The sequence below is a fragment of the Aedes aegypti genome, chromosome 1 (assembly GCF_002204515.2).
Source record: "Aedes aegypti strain LVP_AGWG chromosome 1, AaegL5.0 Primary Assembly, whole genome shotgun sequence".
Classification (NCBI taxonomy): Eukaryota; Metazoa; Arthropoda; class Insecta; order Diptera; family Culicidae; genus Aedes; species Aedes aegypti.
Genome location: NC_035107.1, coordinates 17,735,305 through 17,758,811, shown reverse-complemented (window position 1 = coordinate 17,758,811; position 23,507 = coordinate 17,735,305). Strand labels below are relative to the sequence as shown.

Here is a 23,507-nt window from a genome sequence, read left to right as displayed (position 1 = left end):
GAGAGCTTTCTTTGCCAAACTTGCCATTTTCGCATTTGTATATCGTGTGGCAGGTACGATGATACTCTATGCCCAGGGAAGTCAAGGAAATTTCCATTACGAAAAGATCCTGGACCGACCGGGAATCGAACCCTGACACCTTCAGCATGGCTGTGCTTTGTAGCCGCGGACTCTAACCACTCGGCTAAGGAAGAATTAGGATGATAGTGTTTTCTAATAACACAGAACACCTAGATATAAGAAATGAATGTAATGTTTGAAATGATACTAATAAAAAAAAGAGAAAAAAGAGATCGCAAAAATGCTCATAATGCCATCAATTTATTTTACTATAAACGCGGTGTACGTTACAAACTCCCGTAGATACAGATCCAGCTCCTCGGATATCTTCAAGCAGTCGCGTAGTTTCTGAATTGATCCTATCCGTTGTATGTCCACGGCGCCGAATACCAATTTGATCTGGGATACCACCATGTTGAGCTGGTACACAACCCGGAATCCGTGCTGGAGGTAGTACTCGAGTGGTTTCCGCTTCTCGCTTCCGCTGATCAAACTGGAGGCTGTCTCCTTGGTCCAGTCCAGTTGCTGGGCGGTGTGCTGGAGGTCCTGGTAGATGTGTTGTAGCTTGTAGAAGTCATTTGCCGTTTCGTTTCTGCAAATTCATAATTGTAGAATGTAATCGATCACATGTACAGGGCTGTAGTGACTGAGTGTCTTGAAAATAGGAACTTTAGTTGGTCTGAATAATTTATTAAAAAGAGGACAGACAGGAACCAAAAAAGAGTCCGAACATGAACCAATAAGACAAAAAGAAATCTAACAGCCATCATAAAAAGAAAGTTTTCAAGAGGTTTTTTATAAAATCTGATCACTTTAATGATATTTCAGTTTTTTGTGAATTCCTCGTGACATTTTGACCAGAACCACTGCTGGTGTCTCTGTATATATTGTTTCATGAATTTCGTCTGAAATTAATTGAGGTACTTTTCCAAAGATTCCTTCAAACAAACTTTCTAAGGAATTGATCCAGGAATTTTGTTCAAGATACCTTCGAAAATTCAATGTGGCTATTTTTCCCAAGGTATATCCCAGAAATTGCTCCAGAAAGTGCTTCAGGTTATTTTTTCTCTAGAAAATTCTCCAAAGATTTTTTTCTGCAATTTCCTCCAACTTTGCCAATACATTTCAATACATATTTTTCCGGTTTCTTAAAATAAAACAAAAATCTTAGAGTTTCTCTTATATTTTAGCCAGGACTTTCTTTAAGAATATGTATCTTCATGAGTCACCCCAGAGATAAGATTCCTTCAAAGTACTTATCCAGCAATGTCTGCAGCGAATCTCCAGGATATTGTTCAGATATCGCAGGCAATTTTATTGAAAAATCTGGAGAGAGAACTACATAGGGAGCCGGATCCTATACTTGGCACTTTTGATTCACTTCGGCAGTGGGGTTTGTCGAAAGCCACAGAGTTCATATTTGGCCACAATATGCGTCGTACTGAAGCGCTTCTTATAGCAAAGTTTCAGACAACTCGGCCACCCATGCCAAAGTGAATCATGGAAGTGCCCAAGTGGTTCTGCACTAGAGTGATGCAAATTTTGAAATTTTAGCTCCCCTATGCTTAAACGATTTTATATATGGAAAATAGCATCCTCCCAAAGTTTGAAGTGATTCGGAAGAAATTTGGCTGTGCACACGCCATTTGAAGTTTATATGGAGATTACTGTGGAAAACGCCAATCTTTAGTGTTCAGCCCTCTATCTCTTCGTCATAAAATTTTATGGAAAAGTGAACAAATTCTTATGTGAAATCCTCCCAGCTACAACTTTGCCGAAGACCACTTTTTGATTGAACGTCAGGATAAATGATTATTCATCATTATAAAGTTGGTTTGCATGTAGCATGCTTCACCAACTGTTCGGCAGGCAACAGTGGTGCTCCTGGTGGGGAGAATAGATCAAAGTAATCCAGGCTACTATGTTCTACAGCAAAAAAGCAGTGTTGCTCTGAAAGTAATTGAATGATCATCTCAGCATGATTCAGACTTTGTTATCAATAATAACAAATTATCCTTAAGTCTAATCGAAATGTGGCCTTCGGCAAAGTTGTAGCTGGGAAGTTTTCACATGAGATGAGTGTGTTCACTTTCCCGTAGATTATTATGACGAGCAGTTAGAGGACTGAACACAAAAGGTTTGCATTTTCCATAGTAATATCCATACAAACTTCAAATAGCGTGTGCACAGCCAAATTTCTTCCGAATCTCTTCAAATTTAGGGAGGATCGTTTTCATCATAATTGACATCGTTTAAGCATAGGGGAGCAAAAACTTCAAAATTTGCATCAGTCTATTCTGCACCCTATCTCTAAATATGCTAAACTGATCTCACATGGAACTTTTGATGAAATTTCTTATGAACTCCGGCAAAGATCTCCGAAAAAATATTCTAGATAAGTTGATTACTGAAATAACAATCAACTAATTTCCTGGATAATATTCTAGATTTCGTTGAATAATTTCTGCTGGAATTTCTTAGGCAATTCCTGGACGAAAATGTAGATGAATTCTTGAAGAGATTACTATGAAAATGGCTGGAAGAGTGAGTGAAAATAAAGGCGTAGGAACACCTGGAGGGATTTCTATTAGTGATGCAAGAAAAAATCGTAAACGAATTTCAAAATTATTTACGGATTTTATTGGATAACGCCTGTACAACCTCGAAAAATCGGTATAAAAATTAGTGGAGAATATTCTGACATTTTTTGTTAGAGTGATTTCTGCGAAAATTACTAAATGTAGAAGAATTTCCTGGAAATGCTGAACGAATTGTTAAAAGAATTGGTAGATAAATTTTTAGAAATATTGCTGAGGAAATCCTTGGAGGAGTTCAAAATATTCTAGAAGAAATCTTCATCGGAGAAATCACAAGAAGAACTTTTGAAGCTGGTAGCGAAATAATAGTGACTTTACTGACTAAAATGATCAAAATACTGATCAGAAAGTGATCTCAAAACTATAGATACAATAAAACAAGATATTTAAATGTGGTGAACAGAAGTAATTTGAAATATTTTTTTTATCAGTTAGCAGATTAGAGAACCAAAAATTACGTTTGATTAGAAATTATGTCACCTAACTATAGTTATACGGAGTTATGCTCCGTGATAAATTCATGAATTAAGCTAGAAACCAATAAATTAATTCAGATTAGATAAAAAGACACCTATAAAACAAGTAAGGTTGAGGTACGCCGAAGTATATTTGAATTATGAATTACCTTTACGTTGAAAGCTAGGATACCAGTCATAAAAAGCTCATAAGCTCTTGAACGGCCATGGAGGAGTTCTGCGAAGGTCAAGCAAATTTGGAATCTCCGGAGAAAGTCGGGGAAGAAAATGAGTCGCGGCCGAAGCCGAACCTGAGCGAGCCTTCAACATAAACCGTGGCACTCCCAAATTATTGCGAAGAAGTTCGGGGGAAATATCGAACTTCTATCGAGTTCGATCGATGACACCTTCCCTAATCCGAGGATCTCGGTTCCATCTCACTTCAGTTCGACCCGCAGATTAGTGTAGAAGTGTCGTGTTTGATTTGGTGAAGAAGTCGTTATATGTAAGTGATAATCTGTAATCTGATTTGTTCTTTGTCCCAGTGCGTAGTGCAAAGTCTAAGTTAGGGGCTGTCCATGAATTACGTAAGAGTTTAGGGGGAGGGGCGGTGTAAGAGTTCTTATACGTCATACAATTCATTTTTAATTCCAATACACAAAATCTCACCATGGCGGGAGGGGGTTTTGAAAAACCCCGAAAATTGTCTTACGTAATTAATGTCCCTTAGGAAAAAAAAATGCGTTAGGGTTTGTAGATTTTTACGACTATGCTGTAGGCTGCTATTTCAAACCTCTGATTTTAATCACTGCAAAATTGCAAATCCACGAATTCTTAAAAGTCATACTTGTTATGAAAATTCTGGCAAATTTTCTGTTACTGATGAACTTTCTGGATAAAATGTATGAAGACGGATTTATTTGAAAACATGTGGACAAATTTAAGAAGATTCTGTATGGAGTTCTTGTTACAATGAAAAAGGAATCTGTTTCGAAATCCGTAGCAGAAAAATTCCTGTAAAATTTAACCTTTTCTTCCAGGGCGCCATTGATTTTCAACAAAATATAGGCAAACGCAATCAGATGATGGTTGTGCTTTAGTTATTAGAGAATAATTCTGAATAATAATCGAATTATTCCTATTGCTTAACAATTGTACAACAACTTCTGTTTAAGCATTCTTTACAGAAACGAAATTTGAGTATAGAAATAGTTGATCAGAATAGAAAGGGTTACGGCTTAGCAAGCGCATAAATGTTTGCTCATTTATTTAGGTTTCTAATGAAGTTCCGGAAATAATTTCTAGAAAAATAACTAAATAAATTGCTTACTGGGCTCCTAAATAAAAGTAAATGAAAAGTCCTAGCAGAGTTTAAAAATATGCATAGTATTTTTTCAATAATGTTTGGTAGGAAATTTGAGTTTTTGGCTTACATTACGAAGAATTTTTGATTTTTTTTTCAGTACCTAGGTTACAGATTGATGATTATAATAGAAACTTTACTAACTATTCATTCAGAAAATTTAGCCTTGCGTCGGTTTTGCCCGGATTTTCATTTAAACTTCCTTAAAAGCATCGACAAAAAAAATTAGACTTCCCGACAGATGTTAATGAAAAATCCTTTTTTACCTTTTGTTAAATTCAAAATCAACGAAGTCGATGGATGCCTTTTAAATAGCTAAACTTTGCGAAACATTATGTCTTGCTGTTTGTGTTTGAGAAGCCGAACCCATCTTATAATTTCTTCATAATTAAATCACGAAAATAGCAACTTTTAGTGACCATCTTTCGGAGAAAAGTGACATTAGTGACTAAATACCGACTCGCTACCAGCCCTACATTTCCTCGAGAAACCCGGGAAAAAATCCTGAATAACCTATGGATAGCCACCTAAGGATCTTCGAAGCCTCTATAATTTTGCATCACCATTCATTCGTTAAAAGGAAAAAATAGTGCCTTCAGAGATCTTCCATAGACAATAATTACTAGAGAATTAAAAACAGTCTAAAAAGAGACCTGCTACCAACCCTGTATATAGATGTACACGGAAAAAACAGTTTACCTAATTTTTGGGTTCACTTTACTCAAAAATAAGTATATCGATTATTCTCCCAACCCAAAATATCTCGGTATTCTCTCTCTTCCCCACCAATGTTGTCATAAACAGAAAGAGCTGCACCTACCTAATGGGGGTAGTTTGTCCCAATAAGCCAAATTTGATTAAATGCATTGTTCTCAAGCTTGGGTTGAATGAACTCAATTTTGCGTTGAATCAAACCAAATTGAAGAAATTTTTTCTAATGGCTTCAAAGGCAAAGTACGTAATGGAGGCCTTGGAAATTTAGCCAAACTGGGTTATTGGGCTCAACTACGGTTTTGCGTTGAAACAACTCAGATTTGAGTAGATCCGCGTTGCCGTGTACTTACATCAGCTGCCCGGTGGCAATCAGCCGGTTGTTAATCTCATGGAGGCATTCGATCTGGATCTGTTCCACCTGCTGTTCGGAGTAGCAAGCGCCGGCCGCTGAGTTCACCTTCCGGAGCAGTTCGTAGCGTGAAGCTTTGGCCAGTGTTTTGTCCACGTTGGATCGCTCGGCGCCGGTTAGGGTACGAATCTGGCTGTAAGTGTGGGCCAGTTGCTGGCAGAATGTGACCAGCTTTTCCAGGGCTATCTTCTCCGTTGGAACACTATCGGTCGCGGATAAATCGAGGGACATTTTTACAGTAACTGTAAACTTAACTGTAACTTTTGATGGAAATTGAATGAAATTTATGTTACTGTCTGGACCAGAACACGCGAAAACGCAGACAGGTCGTTCTCGTAAAGGATAAACGGCAATGAGAATATATACTAAGGTGTGGAAGAAGAAGCAATGGCTATGTATTAGTAAAGAGAAAAAACGTAAACAAAAATAACTACGTCACTAATTTACACGGCTTCTTATGGGAGCTCGCCCGCTTGTAGTTGTGAAACATTTTGCACCGTACACGGATGTCACGCACACTAAATGTCGTCTTCCTCACCTCGGTATATATTCTCATTGGATAAACGGGATAAACGAAGGGTGGGCTGAGGAAATTTTGTTTTTGTTTTGGTTTTGATATTCGCATCGTTCATAAATTAAGCTGCGTTCACACAATAATCTAGTACTACATTGACAAGCTCGAAGCGAAAATAGAGTACTCCCGTTGGAAGATTTTATTGACAGAGCAATCTTTCCGAGAACGTACTTTTTTTTCGATATCGCTACGAGTTATCCAACTGGAGAAGTGATTAATTCGTTTCTCAGCTCGAGACACTTTCAAACAGACGTAACACTGACGAAATTTCTATCGACCACTCATTTAAAGGTCATTTCAAATTCGCTGTTACAAATCTCACTACCAGAGACCAATCCAGTTGCCTGCGTAGTAGTGCAATGTTGACAAAATTTTCTTTGTTTGCTGTGAGAACTGTCACAACATTGCTTTTGTTTGCTGTGAGAATCCAAATGTAAACAGAATTGCTGCAAAACAACCACTTCCTTGTTGGACTGCCGTTGACCGAAAGCTCAATGACGTCAAACAAACATCGATACGTTTTCATTCTGAGGAAATCGACTTGGGTAAGATTGATTGTGCGTTGGTATTCGTGGCAGTTTGCTTGGGGACCTCTAGAGGCGCATCGTTTTTCTTCGCGTTTGACGTTTCACATTACCGCCATCTGCCGGTCTTGTAGCACGAAACACCTTTTCGTGTAACATGCTCACCAGATGATGATGGTGTAAACTGGGCGATGGATTTGAAGAAATTTGTATTACGTCTGTTTGTCTGTGCTTTCATGCTGACTGAAACTCCGTTTTTGTTTACCAAAACCAGAGTTTATGAATTAAGAGTTGCACTAAGCGTGAAACCAAATCTATCGATCGAACTGTCAACCAGTTCACCGTTTTTTCTCCAATTTAAATTCGAAACGATTAAATGATTAATTATTTTTCGAAAATGCGAAATGTTATAAGATCGTCATTGTAAAGTGCTCGTTTTAGTAAGAAAAAAAAAAAATCAGGTAAAAGCTTGAAGTCCGTACGTGGACGCTAAATAGTCCCCCAACGGATCTGAAGGTGTTAGGTGTAGATGACCCCGTGCGCAAAATCGAGCTCGCTGCTCTAGTGCACGCAGCATGAGTACAGAAAGCCACCAGTTACAAATTGTCCTGCGCGCGTTTATAATCAGCATAGAAGTTTGTTTTCTTTGTAGTTCAGAATTTTATGTTAGCGTGTAGTGTTATGAAGGTATCCACAGTATAAAGTATTACTTTACTTAAAATTCTATGCTGATTATCAATTTGTTACTAGTGGCTTTTCGTAATCATGCTGCGTACACTAGAGCAGCGAGCTCGATTTGGCGCACGGGGGTCATCTACACCTAATAGATTTAGGGTCGTTGGGGGACCACTTAGCGTCGTCGTACTGACTTCAAATTTTTACCTGATTTTTTTTTTCTTACCAAAACGAGAATTTTACAATGACGAACTTATAACATTTCGCATTTTCGAAAAATAAGGGACGGCCCAATGCACACCCATTCAGTTCACATTCTGATAGAATGCATTTGCGATTAAGCAATTCTTAAAAGGCTTCCTTCAAGTATTCATTCGGGGATTCCTCTCCAAATTTGTAAAAATATTGATGGAACGATTTCTGCAATTTTTGGAGGACTTCAATAAAGAAATCCTAAAGGAATGACTTGAATGGACGCATTTTCCAATAGCCTGTTCCTTTCTAATAATTTAGTTACAAATCTTGATGAATTATTATCCGATTTTACAGTCCATAAAAAAATGCGGAAATCGTCATATCATGTTTTATGGTAGTTTTTACATAGAAAATGAGAATGAAACATAAATATTATTCATTACTTGTATTGTTTAATCTATTTAGACTCAGTTTTTTGCTTTGGACATGATTTTTATCTGGTACTTTCACCTTACCAGAGAGGAATTGGAAGCATACCTTCAAATTTTATCATGCGGACATCGAGTTCAATATCTGTGTGATGAAAGCTTCTAAAACATCAACGATAGAATCGGTTCATGCCTGGGTAATTGGGGACTTAAGCATATTTTCGAAAAAAAAACGGCTCATTCCGGAGAGCTTTGATTGAACCTTCATATAAGTGTGATAAGCGGCTCCGTTTTGCTCAAAACCCATGAGCTAGTATTGATATAAGTTGTCTCTAACCGAAGGAACTAATTTTATCCTTAACAATCTGTTATAGGCCTCCGTATTTATTTTTGATTCAACTTTAACAAAAAATAAAGGCATATCAAACCTATAAGACGCAAATGCCCTCAAAACTATGACCCTGGCAAAATATTTTATTGTGATCTTGAAGAACACGTTCTCTAAGAACTCCTTCATCCTCTGATACCAAACAAACTAAAATTTTCAAAAACAAAGTGTGATTTTTGAAAGTGGAATGTTTATCACCTGAGCAAGGATGGAAATCTAGTGGTCATGATAAAACAAATGATGCATCGTGGTTGTTCTTTATCATGCGATCATAGCAACAAACGATAAACCCTTAGTCGTCAAGCCATCACAACAAACTCCGCTCCGCGAAAAATGAATCGCTCGGCCTGTGAGCTGACGATCAATTGTTCGCGAATCACAGTCATAATTTTGGGGGATTTTTCTGATTGCACTCCACGATTTGTCTCCTAGCTTGTCATTTTTAATCTGAAATTCAATCGTGCATGGTATGTGAGAAAGTTTATCCGTGAATTTTAAATTAATTCGCATTAATCGCAACATGTTACAATATCCGACAAACCCTTTGTCCTACGACAAACAGTTCATCGGATGCTCGATATATCTATGATTAGCGTGCGTGGTAAGGTGATGAAATCATGTTGCTGCAAGAGCAACGGCCCTATTGGACCAGTCAGATACCGTGTTGTTTGTCGTTAGAGCTGATTTTTTTTTTCCATCCTTGCACCAGAGTATACGACAATCAGACGCTGTTTCTAGCTTTGGGCGGAAAAACCATATGAACTTATTTGCTTTATTACATTATTTAGGACAGTAAGAAAAATATGATGAAAATTATATATAATTACAATTGTCCTGGATAGCGAAGTTATGTCAGAATAATCAGAAATTACATTCACTATCAAAAACTATGAAAATAACGCCTGTGGATGCTACATTCACGTTCAAACAATTTTCGCATTTTTTTATGGGCCATACTGTAATATTATGTACAAAACCAATTGATGAATATTGTTGGCCAACGCATTGGCTTCCAATGAATCGTTCTTAAGAATTCCTTTATGAACGAATAGCTTTGGTTTGTGGATTGAACTCAACGACAACTTTGTTGCTAAAATTTGTCGACCTTATTAATGCCATCCTAGTTGTGGTGTAATGCTTTCGACTAATTGCTGCCCTCTACTATAATTAGCGAGTCCATTTAGGCATTGCTTTTACTATTAATTATCGGGCTTGTCCGTATAAAAGCATCTGCCGTGATTGATGGATAGGCTCATTTGCGTAACTATGCTTGTTAGACTGCTAATGATATGTGCGATTTTTCGTGTGGCACAACTAGAATCCTCGACGCTAGGGGAATCTACTGCTTCCGTAATGTTGCGTGACTTCCGGCATCCTTTTGCACCGTCGCTCATTCTACTGGCTGCTACTAGCTCCGAGGGTGATCGGCTTCTACGAGTCATCCTGCAGCAAGTTATTGTTCGATTGGATGGAGCCGTTACGCTGCGGCTTGACGTATTATCTGAGCAACGCATTCGAAGGCCTTCCATTCGCACAGTGATGTTCATCGATGGCTATGAGGCGTTTCAACGACTGTACGCGAGCTTGTCGGTCGAGAAGTTCGACTTCTCCGGGAGATACTTGATTGTCTGCAGTGTATCGGTCGACGAAGAGCTTGCCCGTAGCATATTCGGAGATCTGTGGAGCTTGCAGATCATCAACGTTGTACTGATTGGGCACGGAGACAGCGGACCTCACATGTGGTCGTACGAACCATACGCCGCTGGACGTTGTGCTATGGTGAACCTGATGGCCTTGAAGCCCTCTGATAAGCATTATCCGGACAAGACATTGATGTACCACGGTTGTCCCTTTAAGGTGGGCTCATTCGAGACTCGCCCTTTCACGATCATGGAACGCTCCGATACGGAACCGCTCAAGATGAGTGGCTTCGAAGGTGATCTGCTGGACACTTTGAAGGAGAAACTCAACTTCACCGTTCAAATACTCGAACCTGAGAATGGTGAGCAGTGGGGCTATGCGCTACCTCGGAACAGCACCGGAATGATGCGCATGATCCAGGAAGGGGAGGTCGATTTTGGAATTTCCTGTTTGGGGATATCCGTGGCTAGGAGTGCGATATTGAAAGCTGGTTTGGCACACTATACTACATCTCTGGTGCTGGCAGTGCCTAAAGGGCGTTCGTACACGGCTTTCGAGAAGCTTTTCAGACCTTTCGAGGCTAACGTTTGGTGGATTACGGTCACTGTGATTGCTGGAGCAGCGTTCGTTATCGCTAGCATTGAGCTCCGAAACCAATCAGTGAGGAATTTTGTCTACGGTCAACAGACGCACACTCCGTATCTCAACCTGGTTCAGATATTCTTCGGAATTGCAATGCACCTGCTGCCAAGCCGAAACTTTGCCCGAACTCTTTTGATCTTCTGGATCTACTTCTGCTTCGTCATTAGATCGCTCTACCAAAGTGCACTGTTCCGGTATCTTCAGCAGGAATTGACGTTTCCTCCATCGCGATCGATGGCCGAGATCGACCAAACGAAGGCCTTGTACTACGTGGTAGAGAGTGGTGAACGCTACTACGAAGCATTTCCGGATCGTCTACTGAGGTAACATCCTCATCATGAGCAACTTCCTGACTTATCTCATCATCCACCTCTTCGCATTCTAGAGTCCGACATCTTCCTCAGGAGAAGAACAACATCATCAATCGCTTGGCATGGATGATTCATCATCCGGATTCCCCGGACGTAGTTCAGGGCTGTTTGGACCACATGGCCCACCACAATTGGCTGTGGGGCCGCAAGGGTGGACGCGTCGACGTTTGCCCGGAGTTCATTTCAACCTTCACCGTTACGATCTACTACCCGAAGAAGTCGATGCTGACGGGACAGTTCAACAGGCAAATCCAGTGGATCATGGCTTCGGGGCTGATGAGCTACTGGATCAACCTGTACGGGGACTACGACTTCAAACGGGTCCAGACGAACGCTGGATCCGAACCGAGACAGCTGAGCAATGGGCACTTGGCGGTGATGTACGAAATGTGCGGTGCCCTGTTCGGTCTCAGCTTGGTGATCTTTGGGCTGGAGTTGGTCTCCCGGAAGGTTGAGTGGTTGATGAGCGTCCTGGAGCGATTGAGCGGTATGGGGGACTTCAGGGAATGAGGTCGGGTTTTTCGAACTTAAGCATTGATGTATGAGAATTGCTAGATGGACTCGAGAGGACATGCTGTAACGATTACATATAGGTGTTCAACAGAAATGTTTGCGATGTTCTATCTTGCCTTGCATGAGCTCAACATGGTTGATCTTGATAAAAAAATGTTTCTGTAATTCAGCTTTTGATTGCTTCGAATGACATCCACATTGATTTCATTAAGTCCTCCAGGTCCTGGTCCTCCAATCCAAATCCTCCTAGTCCAAGTTCCCAAATCCTTCAAGTCCAAGTCCTTCATTCCAGAGTCCTCCAAGTCCTTCAAGTCTTTCAAGTCCAAGTCCTCCAAGTCGAAATCCTCTAAATCCAAATTTTCTGAGTCCAAGACCTCCAAGCCCAATTCCTCCAACTTCAAGTCCAAGTCCTCCAAGTCCAAGTCCTCCCAGTCCAAGTTCTTCAAGTCCAAGTCCTCCAAGTCCAAGTTTTCCAAGTCCAAGTTCTCCAAGTCCAAGTCTAAGTCCTTCAAATCCAAATCATCCAAGTCCCAAACCTTCAAGTCCAAGTCCTCCAAGTTCAAGTCCTCCAATTCCAAGTGCTTCAGTCCAAGTGCTCCATGTCCAAGTCCTCTAAATCCAAGTCCTTCAGCTCAGAGTCCTCCAAGTCCTTCAAGTCCAAATTTTCCAAGTTCAAGTCCTCCAAGTCCAAGTCCTCCAATTTCAAGTCCTCTAAGTCCAAGTTCTCGAAGTCGAAGTCCTCCAATTCCAAGTTTTCCAAGTCCAATTCCTTCAAATCCAAGTCATCCAAGTCCATGTTCTTCAAGTCAGAGTCCTCTAAGTTCAAGTTCCCAAACCCTTCAAGTTGAAGTCCTCCAAGTCCAAGTTCTCCATGTCCAAGTCCTCCAAGCCCAAGTCCTTCAAGTCCATGTCCTCCCAGTTCAAGTTCTCCAAGTCCAAGCCCTCCAAATCCATGTTCTCCAATTCCAAGTTCTCCAAGTCGAAGTCCTCCAATTCCAAGTTTTCCAATTTCAAGTCCTCCAAGTCCAAGTTCTCCAAGTTGAAGTCTTCAAATTCCAAGTTTTCCAAGTCCAATTCCTTCAAATCCAAGTCATCTTAGTCCAAAACCTCCAAGTCCAAGTCCTCCAAGTCCAAGTTCTTCAAGTCAAAGTGCTCTATTTTCAAGTCCAATTCCTTCAAGTCAAAGTGCTCTATTTTCAAGTCCAATTCCTTAAAATCCAAGTCATCCAAGTCCAAGTCCTCCAAGTCCAAGTTCTTCAAGTCAGAGTCCTCCAAGTTCAAGTTCCCAAATCCTTCAAGTTGAAGTCCTCCAAGTCCAAGTTCTCCAAGTCCAAGTCCTCCAATTTCAAGACCTCCAATTCCAAGTTTTCCAAGTCAAAGTCCTCCAATTCCAAGTTTTCCAAGTTCAATTCCTTCAAATCCAAATCATCCAAGTACAAAACCTCCAAGTTCAAGTCCTCCAAGTCCATGTCCTCCAATTTCAAGTCCTCCAAGTCCAAGTTCTCCAAGTTGAAGTCCTCCAATTCCAAGTTTTCCAAGTCCAAGTTCTCCAAGTCGAAGTCCTCCAATTCCAAGTTTTCCAATTTCAAGTCCTCCAAGTCCAAGTTCTCCAAGTTGAAGTCTTCCAATTCCAAGTTTTCCAAGTCCAATTCCCTCAAATCCAAGTCATCTTAGTCCAAAACCTCCAAGTCCAAGTCCTCCAAGTCCAAGTTCTTCAAGTCGAAGTGCTCTATTTCCAAGTCCAATTCCTTCAAATCCAAGTCATCCAAGTCCAAAACCTCCAAGTCCAAGTCCTCCAAGTCCAAGTTCTTCAAGTCAGAGTCCTCCAAGTTCAAGTTCCCAAATCCTTCAAATTGAAGTCCTCCAAGTCCAAGTTCTCCAAGTCCAAGTCCTCCAATTTCAAGACCTCCAATTCCAAGTTTTCCAAGTCAAAGTCCTCCAATTCCAAGTTTTCCAAGTTCAATTCCTTCAAATCCAAATCATCCAAGTACAAAACCTCCAAGTTCAAGTCCTCCAAGTCCATGTCCTCCAATTTCAAGTCCTCCAAGTCCAAGTTCTACAAGTCCAAGTCCTCCAATTCCAAGTTTTCCATTTTCAAGTCCTCCAAGTCCAAGTTCTCCAAGTCGAAGTCCTCCAATTCCAAGTTTTCCTAGTTCAATTCCTTCAAATCCAAGTCATCCAAGTACAAAACCTCCAAGTTCAAGTCCTCCAAGTCCATGTCCTCCAATTTCAAGTCCTCCAAGTCCAAGTTCTCCAAGTCAAAGTCCTCCAATTCCAAGTTTTCCATTTTCAAGTCCTCCAAGTCCAAGTTCTCCAAGTCGAAGTCCTCCAATTCCAAGTTTTCCAAGTCCAAGTTCTCCAAGTCGAAGTCCTCCAATTCCAAGTTTTCCAATTTCAAGTCCTCCAAGTCCAAGTTCTCCAAGTTGAAGTCTTCCAATTCCAAGTTTTCCAAGTCCAATTCCCTCAAATCCAAGTCATCTTAGTCCAAAACCTCCAAGTCCAAGTCCTCCAAGTCCAAGTTCTTCAAGTCAGAGTCCTCCAAGTTCAAGTTCCCAAATCCTTCAAGTTGAAGTCCTCCAAGTCCAAGTTCTCCAAGTCCAAGTCCTCCAATTTCAAGACCTCCAATTCCAAGTTTTCCAAGTCAAAGTCCTCCAATTCCAAGTTTTCCAAGTTCAATTCCTTCAAATCCAAATCATCCAAGTACAAAACCTCCAAGTTCAAGTCCTCCAAGTCCATGTCCTCCAATTTCAAGTCCTCCAAGTCCAAGTTCTCCAAGTTGAAGTCCTCCAATTCCAAGTTTTCCAAGTCCAAGTTCTCCAAGTCGAAGTCCTCCAATTCCAAGTTTTCCAATTTCAAGTCCTCCAAGTCCAAGTTCTCCAAGTTGAAGTCTTCCAATTCCAAGTTTTCCAAGTCCAATTCCCTCAAATCCAAGTCATCTTAGTCCAAAACCTCCAAGTCCAAGTCCTCCAAGTCCAAGTTCTTCAAGTCGAAGTGCTCTATTTCCAAGTCCAATTCCTTCAAATCCAAGTCATCCAAGTCCAAAACCTCCAAGTCCAAGTCCTCCAAGTCCAAGTTCTTAAAGTCAGAGTCCTCCAAGTTCAAGTTCCCAAATCCTTCGAATTGAAGTCCTCCAAGTCCAAGTTCTCCAAGTCCAAGTCCTCCAATTTCAAGACCTCCAATTCCAAGTTTTCCAAGTCAAAGTCCTCCAATTCCAAGTTTTCCAAGTTCAATTCCTTCAAATCCAAGTCATCCAAGTACAAAACCTCCAAGTTCAAGTCCTCCAAGTCCATGTCCTCCAATTTCAAGTCCTCCAAGTCCAAGTTCTCCAAGTCAAAGTCCTCCAATTCCAAGTTTTCCATTTTCAAGTCCTCCAAGTCCAAGTTCTCCAAGTCGAAGTCCTCCAATTCCAAGTTTTCCTAGTTCAATTCCTTCAAATCCAAATCATCCAAGTACAAAACCTCCAAGTTCAAGTCCTCCAAGTCCATGTCCTCCAATTTCAAGTCCTCCAAGTCCAAGTTCTCCAAGTCGAAGTCCTCCAATTCCAAGATCTCCAACTCCAAATCCTTCAAATCGAAGTCATCCAAGTCCAAAACCTTCAAGTCCAAGTCCTCCAAGTCCAAGTTCTTCAAGTCAGAGTCCTCCAAGCTCAAGTTCCCAAATCCTTCAAGTCCAAGTTTTCCGAATTCAAGTCCTCCAAGTCGATGCCCTTCAAGTCGAAGTCCTCCAATTCCAATTCCTCCAAGTCCAAATCCTTCGAATCCAAGTCATCCAAGTCCTCCAAGTCCAAGTTCTTCAAGTCAGAGTCCTCCATTCCAAGTCCTCCAAGTCCATATCCTTCAAATCCAAGTGATCCAAGTCCAAGTTCTCCAAGTTGAAGACCTCCAAGCCCAAGTCCTCCAAGCCCAAGTCCTCCAAGCCCAAGTTCTCCAAGTCCAAATCCTTCAAATCCAAGTCCAAAACCTCCAAGTCCAAGTCCTCCAAGTTCAAGTTCTTCAAGTCAGAATCCAAGTTTTCCGAATTCAAGTCCTCCAATTCCAAGTCCTTCAAGTCGAAGTCCTCCAATTCCAAGTCCTCCAAATCCAAATCCTTGAATTCCAAGTCTTCCAAGTTTTCCATGTCAAAGTCATCCAAATCCAAGTCCTCCAAGTCCAAGTTCTCCAAGTTGAAATCCTACAAGTCGAAGTACTCCAATTCCGAGTCCTCCAAGTCCAAGTCCTTCAAATCCAAGTCCAAATCCTCCAAGCCCAAGTTTTTCAAGTCAGAGTCCTCAAAGTCCAAGTCCTCCAAGTCCAAGTCCTCCATGTCCAAGTCCTCCAAATCCAAGTCCTCCAATTCCAAGTTCAAGTGCATTTCCAAGTCTTACAAACCCAAGTCCTCCAAGTCTAAGTCCTCCAATTCCAAGTTGGAAGACCAATCCTTCAAATCCAAGTCATCCAAGTCATCCAATTCCAAGTCCTCTATCCTCCAAATCCAAGTCCAAGTTTGTTTTAAAATTGATTTTGTACCATTTGATGAGGAGTGACTTAGTAGAACATTGTGCCTTTATTGAACGATCTAGTTATGTGTGAGGAACGCTAGAAATCTTCTAAGAAATGTTATTTTGTAGGAAAGCAATTCAAGGACGAAAATCCCACAGCTTACCATCCACTGAACGCAGATACACTCGAAGCATCCCATCAGCTGTTCGACGTTGAGGGCCGACGGTTGCGAGCGTTCGACCCGCTTCGGGAAGAAATGGTAGTTTCCATACCTTTGGACCCAAAAGTTCATCAATCCAGCGGTTTCAATCTGTCCGATAAGCCTATCCAAAACTCGCACCAGGAACGTGCGCTTCGGGTAGTAGATAACCATCGGGTACGAGCTGAGGCTGTCTCGAGAGCTTCGAAGGAACCCCTGCTTCAGCCGGTGCTTGTTGTGGTACGCAATATGCTCCAGGGTACAAACGACCACCGCGTCACGAACTCTGCGACTGGATACTGCGTCCAGGGCTAGACTTACGCTGTCGTTTCCCGGTGGAATTAGGCGAATGCGACTCGACAGTCCTGGCTTGTGGGCGAAGAAGCGTTCTGCATTCTTGTTCATGTGGTAGTGCAGCTTGGACTGCTCGATGTCGTCTATGATATCGATCGGTTTGTGGTTGGATTCCTGTTGAAGATATTTGAAGAGCAGACCTTGGTAGACAGTTCGCATGACGAAGCAGTGGAGGATCCAGAGGAGCAGAAGGGTTCGGGCAAAGTTACGCCTAGGGACGCGGTGAAGAGCTCCGGTGTAGAAGACGTTGATCGTGTTCAGAAGCGGAGTATGATTGTTTGCGCCATAGATGAAGTCTCGTACGGAGTTCGGGGCGAACTTCAGCGTTAGGACGACGGTGATCGCAAGGCAGATGAGTAATCCTTGAGCAGCCCAAACGGTTCGGTCGAATGGTTGGAACAGCTTTTCGAACGAGTTCAGCGGTTGCCCTTCGGGTACGGCGAACAGCACCCGTGAGTTGTAGTGGGGTCTACCGGGCTGTAGAATTTCGTTCCTTTGGGGCATGATGCCTAGACAGCCAACTCCAAAGTGTGCGGTTTCCTCTTGGAGGAGCTTCATCAACCCGGTGCTACCGTTTGGGTGTGGGTCTCCCCATTGGGCGTTGTCTGGAGGGGTCACAACGAGCAACTGGAAGTTCAACTGCCGAGCTAACGTCGAGGCAAGGTCTCCTTCGAAGCCATATACGGTATCGCCTTGGAAATGGACAAACGGCGGCGTTTCGAAAGTTCCCAGCGTTATTGGACATCCGTAGAAATTGTTCAACTTTTGGAGGTACAATTGCGATGACTGGTGATTTGTGATGTAGTGAACCTTGGGCTTTCCACAAGACTGAATGTTGTACGGGAAGTAGTTGTAGAGTTGTGGACGGTCATCGTTGAAGACGATGATCAGGGCGCGAAGAATTTTGACTTTCCAAATAGCATCGAAAGCTTTGTGGATTTGAATTTCAGTAACTTCGTTGAAAAAGAACGTGTAGAATCCGTAGAGGTCGTACTGTTCAGAGCTCAGCACGTTAATATGCGCGACAAAGCCTTCGTAAGTGGTGAAGAAGAACATGCAGTAGAACCAAGAGGCGTAGTTCTTGCTCGTTGGACCAAGCTGGATTACTCTGGGCTTGTGCAGATTACCGATGATCTGATCAACCAGGTCCAAGTGCATTGTATCCTCACCACTCACGACAAGAAGGGGTACCTGGCGAAAGACGAAGTACTCATCGATAATCTCAGTAATTAGCTTCGACGTGACGTTGGTTGTGCGGCAAACCGAGATGCAGCCGGTGCCAATAATTATGACAACTGACAACGTCAGTAACATTATGTTATCCAGGCAAGTTTGGAACTGCTATTGAGCAACGCTATAATTGACGCATCAAGTTTTGAATACATTTCACTATGGGCGGTTTCCATACAGACTGGCGGCCAAAAATATGTTTTCCATCTCATGTCGTATTTATGAGTTTTATGATACAAACTTGATGTTGTATTTTCAAAAACAAGTTTTCGAGACTAACTTTTGAATAGGGCCTATATCGAAATATTAAACTTTGTTACTTATAATGCATATAAGCCATTTATGCGATTAACGTTGTGCAAACCATTATAAATATTAAAAATTACATAGAAATGATGATATAAATGATTTAGCGACATTCAGTTATTTTCTGAATTAGTTTTTAGCTGTTTTCAATAGAAAATGGTTAAAAATATTGGAAAAATTCAAAAAGACTTAAATTAAAAAAGTGCAAATTTGTGCAGCTAAATTCTTCACGATCCTTTAGTTTACATCTCAAAGTATCCTTGGAACTGAATTTAAGCCTGGGACAACTTAGGACAAAAAAGTACTCGATGTGTTAACTATAAGCTTATTCGATTTTTTAACCGCTTTATAAAAAACATCATTAAAGCCACTATTTTGAATCTTTTTTATTTTTTTTTTATTGTTTCTAGGAAGCTTTTTTTGTAAGCTTTCAAATGATGTAAAAACATTTTACGTAAGTATTATAGAAAAAAAGTTATATTTATTTGAGTAAACCATAGTTTTTGTTAATAAAAACAAGTTTTTCTCCATAGGCTCAACTTTGGCACCTCATATCTGAGAGTGCAATGCAAATCATGCCCTAATATTTTGGGGATTTCTTAACAGACATGTTTACAATGAAATGGCGAACAAGAATTGAAATTTGGGGCACATCACTTTTTTGATTATTGGCCACCTGATAAGCCATAGTGCATTTGCGTCAACTGAGTTACGTAATACCGCAGTTATGGATGCGAATGAAACAATGTTCAATCCTTTTAGTAGTAATTGATAAGCAGTTAACTGTACAATAGCTTCAAGTATGTTTCAAGGTAGTTTTAATCAATGGCAATAGTTCCCTGTATCTTCATGTCCTTGAAGCGTCCCGTCTATCTGTGAACGAAGAACTGCAATACCCTCTGCAACCATGCTACCCTCGACGACAGCAGCTCCAGGCCGAACACCGCACAGCTCATGCTCCACTGCACACAGATGAACAAGAAACAGCCCATCATATGTTGCAACTCCAGAGGCTTCGGCTGAACCATGGTCAACTTCGCCGGTAGAAAATTGTAGTTTCCGTAACGTCTGACCCAGTAGTTCATGAGTCCAGCGGTTTCGATGTTCCCAATTACTCGGTTCAACACTCGCACCAGAAAGGTTCTCTTAGGGTAGTAGATAACCATGGGAAAGCCATTCAAACTGTCTCGAGTACTTCGCAGGAAACCCCTGCTCAAGCGGTGCTTGTTGTGATACGCAATGTGCTCCAGGGTGACCAGCACGACTCCGTCTCGAACTCTACGGCTCGCTACGGCGTCCAGTGCCGCTCCCATACTGTCGTTTCCAGGCGGAATGTAACGTACACGTTTCAGCAAACTCGGATTGTGCTGAAAGAAGCGATCCGAGTTTTTGTTGATGTGGTAGTGCAGGGTCGACCGTTCGATTCCATCAACCGTATCCACCGGGCTATGACTGGACTCGTCTTGCAAGTATCTGAACAGCAATCCCTGGTACACTGTTCGCAACACGAAGCAATGCACTATCCACAACACCAAGAGAGTCCTGGCAAAGTTCCGCCTTGGAAAGATGTGCAGACCTCCTGAGTAGACCACGTTGAACAAGTTCAACAGTGCTGTTTGATTACCCTCTCCATAGATAAAGTTCCGGACGTTGTCCGATGCGAATTTCAGGCACAGCATCAAAAACGCAATGCTAATCAGTTGGCCGACAAGTACCATCCAAACGGTTCTCTCGAAAGGCCTCAATAGTTTCTCAATCGGGCTGTAGGGCTGGCCTTCCGGGATGGCGAACAGAGCTCGCGAGTTGTAGTGAGCCCTTCCAGGTTGAAGAATTTCATTTCGCTGCGCCATAATCCCCAAACAGCCAACTCCAAAGTCCACGGTCTCATCCTGAAGGATCCTCATCAGACCGGTACTACCGTTGGGCGACGGGACGCCCCACTGTGCATTGTCCGGAGGAGTCATAACCACGAGTCGGAAGTTGAGCTTCCCGGCAAGTGTCGAAACCAGATCCCCTTCGAAACCATCGATGAGAGAATCTCGTCCTTGATCCGCGGAGAGGATGTGGACGAACGGAGGACTTTCGAAGGTTCCCAGTTTGAGTGGACAGCCGTAGAAATCATTCAGAAAGTGGATGAACAACTCCGTAGACGAATGCTCCTGGACTCGGTGAACTATCGGTTCACCGCAAGTATTGTTGGAATAGGGAGAGTAGTTGAACAGCTGCGGGTGATCTCCGTTAACTACGATAAGCACAGTTCGAAGAAGTTTGAGTTTCCAAACGGTGTTGAACACTTCATTGACTTCGGCTTCACTAGCCTCTATCAGAACAAACGTATAGTAGCCAACGATGTCGTACCTTTCCAATGTGAAAAGTTCGATGAGCTTCTGGAAACTGGACAAATTCTGACAGAAAAAGATTCCGTAGAACCAGGTCGTGTAACCGATGAGGGTAGCATCCAGTTGGACTATTCTTCGATGTTGAAGGTTTTGGATGACCTGATCGACCAGATCGGCTTGATCAGGTTCGTACTCTCGGATGACCAGTAATGGCATGGTATGCAATATGTAGTACTCATCAATTATCTCCGCAATCAACGAAGCTGTGGCGTAAGTCGTACGTTTTGAGGACTCTACAGCAGAGGTAGCAGCGTTTAGATGAATAGTAGGTAGCAAGGCAAAGAAGATGAGGCAATTCATCATGATGTTTGATACTAACTTCATTAGTAGAGCACTTGGCAATATCTTTAATAGTTGCACAGTTACTTTAGTAGAATAGTGGAATTGGACCTTTTCATAAAAGATAATTGATAATCGAATTACGCGAACAATCGACCATAACTACCAAACATAAGAGTATGCTTGTATTATATTGGACCTGTAAAAGCATATAGAAGTAATTAAGACTATGGATATGACGGCGCATATTATAGGTGAATAGCATTGGACTCTAGAAAAAAAAAGTATGACATTAGGTAAAATCGTTAATGAAGTGATCAATATGCAGGATGCTCAGTTCGTCTGTGCATAGAAGTTCCTGTTTTAGTTGCTGTTGGCCATCAGTGCATCGAACAATGGAAGGTCATCGAGGTATGGAATGTCCAAACATTACTTCAGTAAAAAATCTAGAATTCTCAAGAATTTCTAATATTTTTGTGGAATTTTTGGTTGAACTCCCGAAATAATCTAAAAAACCTCATGGAAAACCTGTAGCGAAGAATAAATTACTATAAAGCAACTTAGTAGAGTTTTTGGATTTACACTGTTGTTACAATCCTTGTTTTTATACCTGGCGTCATGTGACTCAGAGACTTCTTCTTTTAATAACTCTGTTCTTTAGAGCTTTGCTGTCATAGTGTTTCATAGAAATTTAAGTTTGTCATGCATTTATTAGTATCTTTCTCCTTTTGTGCAAAGTTTTATCTATAATCCTTCCCTTATTTTAAGATAGCTTTAAAAAATGTGGCATTTGATAATCGATTATGATAGCAGATATCTACTAGAATTTTTTAGCTGATTCGACCTAATGACCCATTCGGCTTAACGTGTTTGACCTAACGAACTTCCGCCAAATATAGTTCGGCATATTGACTAATTCAATTCGTGGTTACGTTGCATTGTCTCTCCATATGACAGAGCGTAGTAATTTCGGGTTTAGTTTCGAAAGTTGAAAATCGCAGTTTCGTCGTTTTGTATATCAAGAGTGAAAAAAAGAGATGGTTCAATAATGTTTAGAATTTCGTCTGCATAGTAAAAAGATATTATAGTCTCATTGCTTGCAAGCGCACATTCATTTGACATCATATCATAACGATATTAACCTCACTGAAAAACCTCAAGACTCCCAAGCTTAAATCCGACTATGGATACATAACAGAATTATATCACCTTATGATATTATGATATAAAGGTTTGATACAATTTTGATGCAGGATGATTTTTCTTTTATTCTCCCCAAATGAAAATAAAGCAACTCATCTTTATCATAAGTTAGTAAATATTTACAAAAAATTAATATGATATGATTAACAACATATTTGTGTAAATATTGAAACAATTAAGAATAGGACTGAAATTAAATGGATGAAAAAACTTAAAACCAACCAATCGTATGTCGAGAAAAACAGTAAATTTCCAAATATTATAACTTATTGAAAAGCACTGATACGTGTTCAATTTTATTATAAAACTGTTTAAAATAAACAAATAGGATCATGTTCAAAATAACATATTATGATATATTTTTGTTTTAATATTTTGTGTGGATAACAGTGTCTAACAAAATTATATCATAATAAGATATGTAAATCATATTCTGATGAAATTTTATTTTATTTTTGTTATATGCCTCTAGTCGGGAAGTTACGTCAGTTCTAATTTTCAAACGTCGTTTTCTAAAATCTTAAGTTTCGTTACTATTTTCACTTCAATTGACCGCAGTATCAACCCGAACACTCCGATATATTCTCTAAATCGTCCGTGCGTGATAAAAATTCAATCAAATTGTTTTTTTCTCGGTAAAAGGCACGGTGCTTATTTTACCACCCCTGATCATTTTGCCCCCACTTCCCCTACATTTATGTACTCCTGAGAAATATGTAACTCTTCTGCTACGTCAGAATGTAGACCAGTAAAGAAGGGGAAGGAATTGATGTTGCACTTATGCTGGCCCACTGTATACTACTGTATAGACCGTGGAGTTCGACTGCATCTACGCCAGTCAATGCAGGAGTGTATGGGTTGGGGCAAAGGCATGCCAGAGAGGGTTTTAATTTTGGTTAGCAAACTGCCTATGTATCAGGCGTAATGAAAGGCGTGCTATAATTATGGAAGAATGGAAGCGTAGGGAAACATGAGCCTATGCATGCTATAAAACGTTTGACTTTTACTGTGCGCCTTGTTTTCAAGTTGTCCGTCAGAGAGAGCGAGACAGCACCAACACACGGCGCACAGTAAAAGTCAAAAGAACAAAAGAATTTATGGCACGTACAAAGGCTTATGTTTTTTTGTCTGTCTCTGGTTCTAGCATAGTGTGAGTGTGATAGATTAAGAGTGGAAGATAGAAGCAAGTGAAAAATACAACAACAAAGTACGAGGAAAGAGACGGGCCTGAAATTGAACCCAAGACCTTCTGCTTATGAAGCAGAAGCGGTAACCATTAGACCACTAATCCCGTATTATGAAAGTCAAAAGGGATGCTTCGACAAAGTCAGCTTGTGAGTCGTCTACAACTGTCTCTCCATTCCAGATAATCATTCAATTTTCAATGTGGCAAGTATCCCGTTTTTATAAATTTATCAACCCCTGCCGAAGATATTTCATTATCTAGACACATAAAACCAAAAAAATATAAATAAATATGAAGTTCTTGAAATAATAAAAGAATAAATCT

At 40.9% G+C, this 23,507-nt stretch overlaps 8 protein-coding genes across 8 annotated transcripts; 2 read left to right on the top strand and 6 right to left on the bottom strand.

Moving 5' to 3' along the window:
• Nucleotides 1-298: 298 nt before the first annotated feature.
• Nucleotides 299-5,948, bottom strand: LOC23687389. Its single transcript, XM_011495420.2, has 2 exons — nucleotides 5,540-5,948; nucleotides 299-652 (listed from the first exon to the last, which is right to left on the bottom strand). Exons 1-2 carry the CDS (start codon nucleotides 5,827-5,829, stop codon nucleotides 322-324), a joined length of 621 nt encoding a protein of 206 aa, XP_011493722.2. The 5' UTR covers nucleotides 5,830-5,948; the 3' UTR covers nucleotides 299-321.
• A 3,709-nt stretch (nucleotides 5,949-9,657) lies between these two features.
• LOC5577929 lies at nucleotides 9,658-11,670 on the top strand. Its single transcript, XM_001656664.2, has 2 exons — nucleotides 9,658-10,988; nucleotides 11,051-11,670. The coding sequence occupies exons 1-2, from the start codon at nucleotides 9,667-9,669 to the stop codon at nucleotides 11,544-11,546; spliced, it is 1,818 nt and encodes a 605-aa protein (XP_001656714.2). The 5' UTR covers nucleotides 9,658-9,666; the 3' UTR covers nucleotides 11,547-11,670.
• Nucleotides 11,643-12,592, top strand: LOC110681551 (putative protein TPRXL). Its single transcript, XM_021857602.1, has 4 exons — nucleotides 11,643-11,684; nucleotides 11,800-11,875; nucleotides 12,186-12,354; nucleotides 12,430-12,592. Exons 1-4 carry the CDS (start codon nucleotides 11,643-11,645, stop codon nucleotides 12,590-12,592), a joined length of 450 nt encoding a protein of 149 aa, XP_021713294.1.
• A 234-nt stretch (nucleotides 12,593-12,826) lies between these two features.
• LOC110681543 (chromosome partition protein Smc-like) lies at nucleotides 12,827-13,572 on the bottom strand. The gene is made up of 3 exons (XM_021857585.1): nucleotides 13,456-13,572; nucleotides 13,232-13,357; nucleotides 12,827-13,156 (listed from the first exon to the last, which is right to left on the bottom strand). The coding sequence occupies exons 1-3, from the start codon at nucleotides 13,570-13,572 to the stop codon at nucleotides 12,827-12,829; spliced, it is 573 nt and encodes a 190-aa protein (XP_021713277.1).
• A 521-nt stretch (nucleotides 13,573-14,093) lies between these two features.
• LOC110681533 (chromosome partition protein Smc-like) lies at nucleotides 14,094-14,908 on the bottom strand. The gene is made up of 3 exons (XM_021857559.1): nucleotides 14,723-14,908; nucleotides 14,499-14,624; nucleotides 14,094-14,423 (listed from the first exon to the last, which is right to left on the bottom strand). Exons 1-3 carry the CDS (start codon nucleotides 14,906-14,908, stop codon nucleotides 14,094-14,096), a joined length of 642 nt encoding a protein of 213 aa, XP_021713251.1.
• Nucleotides 14,909-14,965: 57 nt separating this feature from the next.
• LOC110681531 (acidic leucine-rich nuclear phosphoprotein 32-related protein-like) lies at nucleotides 14,966-15,665 on the bottom strand. The gene is made up of 2 exons (XM_021857556.1): nucleotides 15,437-15,665; nucleotides 14,966-15,210 (listed from the first exon to the last, which is right to left on the bottom strand). The coding sequence occupies exons 1-2, from the start codon at nucleotides 15,663-15,665 to the stop codon at nucleotides 14,966-14,968; spliced, it is 474 nt and encodes a 157-aa protein (XP_021713248.1).
• Nucleotides 15,666-16,098: 433 nt separating this feature from the next.
• Nucleotides 16,099-17,934, bottom strand: LOC5577928. Its single transcript, XM_021838644.1, has one exon. The coding sequence runs from the start codon at nucleotides 17,892-17,894 to the stop codon at nucleotides 16,104-16,106; it is 1,791 nt and encodes a 596-aa protein (XP_021694336.1). The 5' UTR covers nucleotides 17,895-17,934; the 3' UTR covers nucleotides 16,099-16,103.
• Nucleotides 17,935-18,841: 907 nt separating this feature from the next.
• LOC5577927 lies at nucleotides 18,842-20,858 on the bottom strand. The gene has a single exon (XM_001656662.2). It carries the CDS (start codon nucleotides 20,837-20,839, stop codon nucleotides 18,986-18,988), a length of 1,854 nt encoding a protein of 617 aa, XP_001656712.2. The 5' UTR covers nucleotides 20,840-20,858; the 3' UTR covers nucleotides 18,842-18,985.
• Nucleotides 20,859-23,507: the final 2,649 nt, after the last annotated feature.